This window comes from Triticum urartu, chromosome 2 (assembly GCF_003073215.2).
Source record: "Triticum urartu cultivar G1812 chromosome 2, Tu2.1, whole genome shotgun sequence".
In the NCBI taxonomy this organism is placed as follows: domain Eukaryota; kingdom Viridiplantae; phylum Streptophyta; class Magnoliopsida; order Poales; family Poaceae; genus Triticum; species Triticum urartu.
The window spans coordinates 142,619,980-142,630,379 of record NC_053023.1 but is presented as its reverse complement, the minus strand read 5'-3'; the positions used below and the strand labels follow the sequence as shown (position 1 = coordinate 142,630,379).

The following is a 10,400-nucleotide window of genomic DNA, read 5'->3' as shown; positions in this document are numbered from 1 at the left end:
TCGGAGCCGGATACCCATTCACCAACATGAGCTTGATGTCTTCGTCTTGTGTAGCTCCTTGATGATTTTTCCTTCCTTTCCGAATCCTTGCTTCTCCGTGAGTATCTTCGTTCATAACAATCATCTCTACTCCTTCTCTCTCTTGGTGGTGATCCTTTGCTTCTTCTTTTTGGAGAATCTTCTCTTCTCTTGTAGGGAGCCATACACTCATTGGAATAGTGTCCGGGTCTTGCACAATTGTAGCAGTTTCGCTCTCGACTAGAAGATCTTTTGTCATTGTAGGACCTTGACTTGGAGCTTCTATCTTTGCTTCTACTCTTGTAGAACTTGTTGAAGTTCTTCACCATTAAGCTCAATTCTTCATTGAAGTCTTGTTTCTCACTTGATGATGTAGGGGCTTCACATGAGGCTTTATAGGCACCACTTGATTTGTTGTGAAGTTCCTCTTTATCCTTAAGTGACATCTCATGAGCAACAATTCTTCCAATCACCTCCGTTGGCTTGAGATCTTTGTAATTGGGCATCATTTGGATCAATGTGCACACGGTATCATATTTTCCATCCAAGGCTCTTAGAATCTTCTTGATGATGAATTTATCGGTCATCTCTTCACTTCCTAAGCCGACAATCTCATTTGTGATGAGAGCAAGCCTAGAGTACATTTCAGCGACACCTTCACCATCCTTCATCTTGAACTTGTCAAGTTGGCTTTGAAGCACATCCAACTTGGATTCCTTGACGGAGTCGGTACCTTCGTGCATATCAATCAAAGTGTCCCAAATTTCCTTCGCATTCTCAAGGTGGCTGATTTTGTTGAATTCTTCGGGGCACAATCCGTTGAAGAGAATATCGCAAGCTTGAGCATTGTATTGCAACATCTTCAACTCATCCGCGGTAGCTTCACGGTTCGGTTCTCTCCCATCAAAGAAGTCACCTTGCAAACCAACACACACAATAGCCCAAACGGCGGGGTTATGTCCAAGAATATGCATTTTCATTTTATGCTTCCAACTAGCAAAATTAGTACCATCAAAGTAAGGACCTCTACGGTGATAATTTCCCTCGCTAGACGCCATACTCTCCTAGGTTGTGAAACCAAGGCTATGACCACCAAAAGCTATGGAGATCAAAGCAAATGGAAACCTGGCTCTGATACCACTTGTAGGATCGAAAGTATGTCTAGAGGGGGGGGTGATTAGACTACTTGACCAAATAAAAACTTAACCTTTTCCCAATTTTAGTTCTTGGCAGATTTTAGCTAATTTAGGACAAGTCAAGCAATCATCACATGATTCAAGCAAGCATGCAAAGAGTATATTGGCAGCGGAAAGTAAAGCATGCAACTTGCAAGAATGTAAAGGGAAGGGTTTGGAGAATTCAAACGCAATTGGAGACACGGATGTTTTTCCCGTGGTTCGGATAGGTGGTGCTATCCTACATCCACGTTGATGGAGACTTCAACCCACGAAGGGTAACGGTTGCGTGAGTCCACACAGGGCTCCACCCAAGGGTAACGGTTGCGCGAGTCCACACAGGGCTCCACCCACGAAGGGTCCACGAAGAAGCAACCACCCACAAAGGGTCCACGAAGAAGCAACCTTGTCTATCCCACCATGGCCATCGCCCACACAGGACTTGCCTCACTAGCCGTAGATCTTCACGAAGTAGGCGATCTCCTTGCCCTTACAAACTCCTTGGTTCAACTCCACAATCTTGTCGGAGGCTCCCAAGTGACACCTAGCCAATCTAGGAGACACCACTCTCCAAGAAGTAACAAATGGTGTGTAGGTAATGAACTCCTTGCTCTTGTGCTTCAAATGATAGTCTCCCCAACACTCAACTCTCTCTCATAGGATTTGGATTTGGTGGAAAGAAGATTTGAGTGGAAAGCAACTTGGGAAGGCTAGAGATCAAGATTCATATGGTAGGAATGGAATGTCTTGGTCTCAACACATGAGTAGGTGGTTCTCTCTCAGAACATATGAGTTGGAATGGTGTGTGTGTTCTGATGGCTCTCTCATCGAATGAGAAGAAGGTGGAGGGGTATATATAGCCTCCACACAAAATCCAACCGTTACATAGTTTTCCAATCTCGGTGGAACCGAATCAATAAACTCGCTCGGACCGAAAATGTAAACCTAGTGACCGTTAGAGATTTTCGGTGGGACTGACATGCAACTCGGTAGGACCGATATGGTTAGGGTTTGGGCATAACGTAATCTCGGTGAGACCGATTACACAAACTCGGTGAGACCGAATTTGGTAATTAGCTAACCAGAGAGTTGGTCAGGCAAACTCGGTGGGACCGATTTGCTCTTTCGGTGAGACCGAAAAGTTACAAAGGGGAAACACTGAGTTTACATTGCAATCTCGGTGGGACCGATTCGCTCTTTCGGTGGGACCGAAAAGTTACGAAAGGGAAACAGAGAGTTTGCAACCCCATCTCGGTGAGACCGAGATCCTTATCGGTAGAACCGAATTGCTAGGGTTTGGCAGTGGCTAATGACAAGTGAAAACTCGGTGGCGCCGGATAGGAAGAATCGGTAGGACCGAGTTTGGCTTAGGGTTTAGGTCATATGTGGATATGGGAAAGTAGTTGAGGGTTTTGGAGCATATCACTAAGCACATGAAGCAAGAGGCTCATTAAGCAACACCTCATCCCTCCTTGATAGTATTGGCTTTTCCTAAAGACTCAATGTGATCTTGGATCACTAAAATATAAAATGAAGAGTCTTGAGCTTTTGAGCTTGAGCCAATCCTTTGTCCTTAGCATTTTGAGGGTTCTACTTTCACATCCATGCCATGCCAATCATTGAGCTTTCCTGAAATAATCATCTTGGAATAGTATTAGCTCAATGAGCTATATGTTGTTATGAATTACCAAAACCACCTAGGGATAGTTGCACTTTCAACACTTTTCTGGGTCATGCCCGGCCTCGGAAGATCAACACGTCGCAGCCCTACCTAGGCACAACAGAGAGGTCAGCACACCGGTCTAAATCCTATGGCGTAGGGGTCTGGGCCCATCGCCCATTGCACACCTGCACATTGCGAGGGCGGCCGGAAGCAGACCTAGCCTAGCAGGCGTTCCAGTCCAATCCGGCACGTGCTGCTCAGTCGCTAACGTCACGAAGGCTTCGGCTGATACCATGACGTCGAGTGCCCATAACTGTCCCCGCGTAGATGGTTAGTGCGTATAGGCCAGTTGCCAGACTCAGATCAAATACCAAGATCTCGTTAAACGTGTTATCTTGAATTAACCGCGAACGCCGACCAGGGCCAGGCCCACCTCTTTCCTAGGTGGTCTCAACCTGCCCTGTCGCTCCGCCACAAAGTAACAGTCGGGGGCCGTCGGGAACCCAGGCCCACCTCTACCGGGATGGAGCCACCTGCCCCTTCAGCCCCCAACTCCGAACAGTATCATAAGTAATGTACAGTATAAAGTATATAGCATATGCCCGTGATCACCTCCCGAAGTGATCACAGCCCAGTAGTATAGCATGGCAGACGGACAAGAGTGTAGGGCCACTGATGGAACACTAGCATCCTATACTAAGCATTAGGATAGCAGGTAAAGGTAACAACAGTAGTAGCAAGGACAGGCTATGCATCAGAATAGGATTAACGGAAAGTAGTAACATGCTACACTACTCTAATGCAAGCAGTATAGAGAAGAGTAGGCGATATCTGGTGATCAAGGGGGGGGGCTTGCCTGGTTGCTCTGGCAAGGAGGGGTCGTCGGGACGTAGTCGAACTCGATGGCATCAGTGCCAGTCTCGGGGTCTACCGGAGAAGAAGAGGGGGGAAGAAACAGTAAATACAAAGTAAACAAAGCATCACAAAGCATAACATGGCAATACGCGGTGCTAGGGGTGGCCTAACGCAGTACTAGGTGCTACTGGCGAAGGGGGAAAACATCCGGGAAAGTATTCCCGGTGTTTGACGTTTTCGGGCAGATGAAATGGAGGAGGATTGTTGCGTGTTCTCTATGCTAGGGATGTGTGACGGATGAACGGGCTGCATATTCGGATTCGTCTCGTCGTTCTGAGCAACTTTCATGTACAAATTATTTTCATCCGACATACGGTTTATTTTCTATGAATTATTAAAGTTTTTAAATCATTTTGGAAAAACAGAATTAATTTAAATAGAAAACAGGGTTATGACATCATCATGACATCAGCATGATGTCAGCAGTCAACAGGGCTGTTGACTGGGTCAAACTTACATGTGGGGTCATTCTGTCATAGACCTAACTAAACTACCATTTTTAATTAACTAAATTAGGTAGTTAGGCTAATTTAAACATAGTTAATTAAGTTAATTTATTGATTTGCTAATTAATTAATTGATTAATTTTATTTGTTATTAAAATTCGTTCTAAACAGGGGGTGGGCCCCTGTGGTCAGTGGCACAAGGCCACGCCCTGGCTATGGCACACACACACAGGGGGCCATCTACGGCCATGGTGTGGCCAGGGGAGGCACTGGCCGCGCCGGAGAGGCCGGCGAGCGAGGGCGGAGGCGAGCGGCACCTGGCAGCGGCGGCCGTGGCGGATGCGGCGCAGGCGGGCGGCGGCGCTGGCAGAGCAGAGCCGCGGCTGGACGAAGGGGGAGGTCACTGGCGCGGCAGTGGGGGCTGCAAGCATGGGCGGTTTCCGAGGAGTGCGCGCCCAGGCGGCCAACAGCGCGCGGAGGCGCAATAGATGGGGGTGGCGATTGGAGGCGCATGGCACGCGGATGTGCGAGCGCGGCCAGGGACGGCATCGTACGGTGAACGAAGCGTGCTCACGAGGCCCTGTAGTTGTGCTAAAAATGAGCTCGGGAAGGCGCCGGAGCTCGGGGTCGCGATGGTCGATGACAAGGGCGGAGATGACGCGATGCAGCCGCTGGGGAGGAGGAGAGCCGTCGGGCAGGGGGTTCTCGGAGCGGCGGGCGGCGTCGGGAGCACCGCGGGGTCGAGCCCCCGATCTGAATCGATGGGGGAGGGAGAGCGAGCGACGTGGGGAGCGGGGAACGAGGGGGAGTGCGGGGTTCAGGAGCGAGGGAAGTGGGGATCGAGCGTGGGGGGGTCTCCCTTGGCGGCGCTGGAGGGAGAGGGAGGTGGGGATCGTGAGGGAATGGGGTTAGGCTAGGGTTAGGTCGGGGGAGTCGGGCCATATAGGCCAGGGAGGGGTGCAGGGAATGGGCCGGCCTGACTGGTGGCCAGGTTGGCCGTGGCCCATTAGGGGGCTTCTTTTCCTTTTTTTGTTAGTTTGTTTTCTGGTTTTGTGTTTTCTCCTTTTTCTTTTATTTATTACTCTTTTCTGTTTTAATGCATTTTGAAATATTTAGGCACTTTCTAAAACTATGTTTTCTTTATTATAATTACCCTTGTACTATTCAGCACTCACCGAACATTTTTGTTTCAACTTTTGAAAACTTTTGTTGTTTGACATATTTTGAATTTAAATTTTGAAATGGTTTCGAATCATTACGAGGTTAGCAACAGTAACCGAGGTGACGTGGCATGATTTTCGTGGGATTACTGTAGCATGATTATCCGGTCGTTACAGGACAGCACCCGCGGCAGGAGATGCGGACGAAGCGGCGGTGGTGTGCACCGCGAGCTCGTGCACGAACAACGAGGCGGCTGGTGGAGTCGAGAAGAAGGAGCCCATGCTCCTTGTCCCGAGCGGGGACTGCACGGCGGCTGCGTCCAGCGGGCGGGACAGAAGCGCCGCGAGGGAGGCCAACAGGAACCCTGCGTTGGTAGATCCGGATGCGGCGGCACTCGATGGCGGCGGTAGGATCGGAAGTGAGGCGGCGGCGGCGGTGTCTGGTGATTAGGGTTTGGGCGGAAGCGTACGTAACCTAACGTGATACCTTGTAAGACAATAGGTTTATGGGGAAACCGGCACTACCCTCTAGGGGTGACCTTTCATATATATAACTAGTTGAGCCGTTGCGCCAAATGGCGCAGAGACCCGCTAAAGCCATGTTGTCGATGAAAATAGTTTAATTTTGCAAGAACCTATTCAATATTGGTAGTACAAAGCTCATGTGTTAAACGACGTTATATTGAAAATGTGGTTATCGCGGTGCGAAATCCGAGTTTGAAAAAAAGATATTTGTGTAACATGTACAAACCAGCTAAGGAAGCATTGTTTTAGTTGAAAATATGGTTATAATGATTAGATATCTGAGTTTGAAAAAAAGATATCAAAAAGAAAATTCATGGTTTAGTTGTGAGGAAGCACATATGGTAACAAATTTAACCCCTCTTAATAAAAAAAGAAGAGGCATGTTGTGTACAATAAGATGTATAATAAATTTACCCCTTGCGCCACAGGTCTCATTTGAAACAAAGAGTTATTCGACAATAAATGCTTGACAAATTGGCAATAATAAGGATCCTTTTAATAATGAAATTTGAAAGAAGCATAGCTTCAAACTATGTAATAGAGTTTTCAAAATGCAGGCATTCTCCCTATATAATTTTGCTATTTAAGTTGGAACTTAGGAATCCATGTCACGGTTTATCCTCGATACATTGTTGGTAACTCTCCCCTCCCACTCTGGATCCATAGCATTTCGTCCTTCACAACCCCTTTATAGTCTTGACTGGTTTTGAATGTCACGCTGGAAACACCATTCCTGCTCAAATAATAGCAAGCTATAGATATCGAGCAACAATATAGTGTGAATAACTGAACATGGAAATCTGACAGTAAGACTAATGGAACACAAAGTATACCTCCTGCAATTTCTTCCATCTTCCATTCAATTCTATGGGAAAAGGTTGCAACATGAGGAATAGCCTGCAGAAATAGATAGTATCAAATACTGCACAAGTCAATAAAATGTTACTGCTAGCCATAGTCCATACATTCTATCTCTTATTGTACTTTTTGCATCCTACTACGACTCAGAGCACATACATGACATATCCTGGTAATGCCATAATTGTTGTTAGGGACTGAAATGAGTTGTCCAGGTTTTTACTGGTAAATCAATTCAGTTTACATGCAACTAATAAAATTTTCCAGGGAAATGTTGTAGTGATATCATGGTGGCGCAAGCATAGAAGTTGTTATCGAGTGGAAAGAACAGTCTAGATTTTCAGTACTGAATTTGTCCGACCTAGCATTGCAGAAAGCTAAAGTTTATTAAGAGCATTATCTCCCAACACACAGAAGGAATCCAAAAGCTGCAAACAGTGATACGCCTAAAAAATTACAGCATATTATTAGCTGAAAGATCAAGATGTTGTGTGATATGTGACAGAATACTCATTGTATGCTGTACATGAGGAGGTTTGTGAGCAAATTGACGGACTGTTAAATGAGTCATAGGACAGTACCGGATAGAGCATTCACTTCTTCAAAATGTATTCAATAAACTGAAAGAGAAATGCATCATGTTACAGGTGTAGCCAAGTACAGTTGAAAGCAAAATTGATATAGCTTTGTAAAGTTGAAAGTATAAAACTTCACACAAGGTAAAGCAAGTCAAATCAGAGGGGAAAGGAGGGCAGGAACATGCACCTGGAGCAAGAGGGGGCACAATCTCGTGTTCTGTCTTTCTGAAATAGAGAACACTTATATATCAACTAAAATAGGTTCAGGAGATGAACAATCAGATAGAGCTGCTCAAATGCATTAATAACTTCCCTTCGGCCTTGCAGACAACACTACAAGAAGAGGCTTCGTAACTCAACCACATCATCTATACAAAGGGCAAAAAGAAAAGGAAATTGAATTGTGTGTACGCATACACTGGAAGACACTGCAGACCAGTTCCTAATGCTTCTCTAGGTCTTACAGCCATCGGTTAATCCGTGAGAAGGAGAACGGAGAAAAACAAAGTGTAGATCTTAGTCTCTAAGGCATTTCATCAATCATGTAAAGATCTAAAGATGAAGCGGTTCTGGATTTGGGTTGGGAAATTGGCCGAGCAATTATGACCAGGCTGCACCAATAAGTCCTTGCCAACATGTAAATTATCCAGTCAATAGAAATGGTATACCTTCGTAAATAACCTGTCCTATTTAGACAAATAAATTTGTAATCTTTTATTAATCCAGGACAAAGTGAGATGGCAAGGTCTTCAGAAACATCCAGCCGACAGTCTCAAATTAGAGGCTTGAATTAAAAAAAGGATCTTCAACTACTTCAACACACTATCAAAGGCGAGCATTCCACCTTGTTCAAGCAGGCTGTCAGATCAATTTTTAAATGATTCTCATGTTGCCCAAAACAGAAATTGGATAAGGGCTCTGCCCCATTAGCTTAGATCTTTTTTCTTTTGTTTCTATTTTCACCTTTCCCTTTGTAACATACTGTTTTTTAATGAAAATATACCATAGAACTATTGTTCTGCAGTTTGCTATTCAAAAAAAGTGAAGTTACCTAAAGGGCTATGTCCATCTTCTTCAGTCCTATTCACACTGAGAGGAAATAACAGAAAACTCGCAAACATGACCCAAAAAATAGATCTTCAGTCCTATTCATATGGTTCATATGTACCAATGCATGGTTTTTGTATATAAATAGAAAATTTTGAAGACACATATTCCAGTTTTCTTTATTTACAGGAACACCATAGAGATCACATGCCTATAGTTTGCCATGCAAGATTATGCAAATTAATAGCTAGAGCGACATTTCACTACAACAATTAGTGGATAATGTATTTGACTAAAGTAGTACTATTATAGTGTCTCTATTGTATCTCAAGAATTAATTGGATGTTTGTACAACAAATACTATTCATAAGCAATTGTCACATGCTTTCTTATTACATCTAGTCCAGCAAGATGGATCCATATCCATAATTGGCGTTGTAATGAACTGCGGTTTCTTTCAAAAAATTAGTCTGAGAATTGGACAAATATGCTTCTGTGTACAACAGAAAGAGTGAGCACGGGGGGCATCAAGTTACCATGACCTCCAAAACATGTATAACAACGGAAACAAGTGGACAAATCCTGCTCACATGCATACATGAAATATAAGCAACACGAGAACGAACAACACACAACGCCCGACCATATCCGGAACATTTAAATGATCGGCATGACATACAGATATTTAAAAGATCACCAAGGCAGACAGTGTGACACGAAGATACTGAAAGTAAAACACGCACACATGTAGTAGAAAGGAAAGAAGAAAACCTTGATGAGTCGAATGACACAGCAACAGAAGAGATCGTACAGCCTGCGAAAGTGCGAAATACACAAAGAAAACAACCGGTCAGAGCACAACGACACATAGGCATGCAATGAACACTCAGCCAGTCAGAGAAGCAACAGAACGGCCTATTTACCGGAGGCAGCAAGCAGAAGCACGTTGGGTAAGCAGCAGGACGGACGAGAAGAAGAAGCGCCGGCAACAGGAGAAGTACGCTGAACCATAGAACAAGCATCAGCACACATGCATTTCATCAAACATTCTATAGGCAAGCACAAGAGGAGTGTACTAACCTCAATGAGAAGGAGAGACGGACCCAAGGCTCGACGCAAACGACAACAGGAAACCGTACCAAACTGCCCATGAAGGAAACGAAGGCAAACATGCGAAATTAGCACGACGAATCCAAAGCAGCGGCGAAGAACATACGAACCAGAGAAGGACGAACCTCAACCAGCAGCAACATCGAGCAGAGGAGGCCCATCGGAACAGAGCATGGGGCTGCCGCATCTCAGCCACCAAGCGGCACAGCGAGGCAATATATCCCAGTCCATCTGTCCTTTCCCATCATAGTTTCATTCATCTTCTAGATGACTAACACGATTAGCACATCAACCAAGAAAATAAGAGGAACGATGAACATCACACGGAAAAAACAAGAACGATGAACATCACCTCAGCAGGAGAAGAGGTAGATCGATTGGGCTATTTGTCCTCGGCCGCCAGCGGCATGGTCGGAGGGCGATGCTTCTCCTCTTCCAGATCGTTCTCGTCGGCGGCCCGGAGATCCTTGTTGACTGCTACCTCTTGAGCACTGCGTTGGTTTTCCCTTGAAGAGGAAAGGGTGATGCAGCAAAGTAACGTAAGTATTTCCCTCAGTTTTCGAGAACCAAGGTATCAATCCAGTAGGAGGCTACGCGCGAGTCCCTCGCACCTACACAAAACAAATAAATCCTCGCAACCAACGCGACAAGGGGTTGTCAATCCCAACACGGTCACTTATGAGAGTGAGATCTGATAGATATGATAAGATAATATTTTTGGTATTTTTATGATAAAGATGCAAAGTACAATAAAAGGCAATGAAAATAACTAAGTGTTGGAAGATTAATATGATGGAAGATAAACCCGGGGGCCATAGGTTTCACTAGTGGCTTCTCTCAAGAGCATAAGCATTTTACGGTGTGTGAACAAATTAGTGTTGAGCAATTGACAGAATTGAGCATAG

At 45.2% G+C, this 10,400-nt stretch overlaps 1 protein-coding gene across 7 annotated transcripts; it reads right to left on the bottom strand.

Moving 5' to 3' along the window:
- Positions 1–6,297: 6,297 nt before the first annotated feature.
- Positions 6,298–9,935, bottom strand: LOC125536429. Of its 7 annotated transcripts, none has more exons than XR_007295039.1 (8): positions 9,621–9,935; positions 9,466–9,528; positions 9,309–9,387; positions 9,157–9,199; positions 7,526–7,671; positions 7,342–7,380; positions 6,736–6,799; positions 6,298–6,635 (listed from the first exon to the last, which is right to left on the bottom strand). XR_007295039.1 is itself a non-coding variant. In XM_048699646.1 (7 exons), the coding sequence occupies exons 1-7, from the start codon at positions 9,680–9,682 to the stop codon at positions 6,616–6,618; spliced, it is 369 nt and encodes a 122-aa protein (XP_048555603.1). In that variant the 5' UTR covers positions 9,683–9,935; the 3' UTR covers positions 6,298–6,615. The 7 variants fall into 7 exon arrangements, 2 of the variants coding, with proteins under 2 accessions (XP_048555603.1, XP_048555604.1); XR_007295036.1 differs by having other exon boundaries at positions 7,526–7,563; XR_007295037.1 differs by having other exon boundaries at positions 6,736–7,380.
- Between the last annotated feature and the right edge of the window lie 465 nt (positions 9,936–10,400).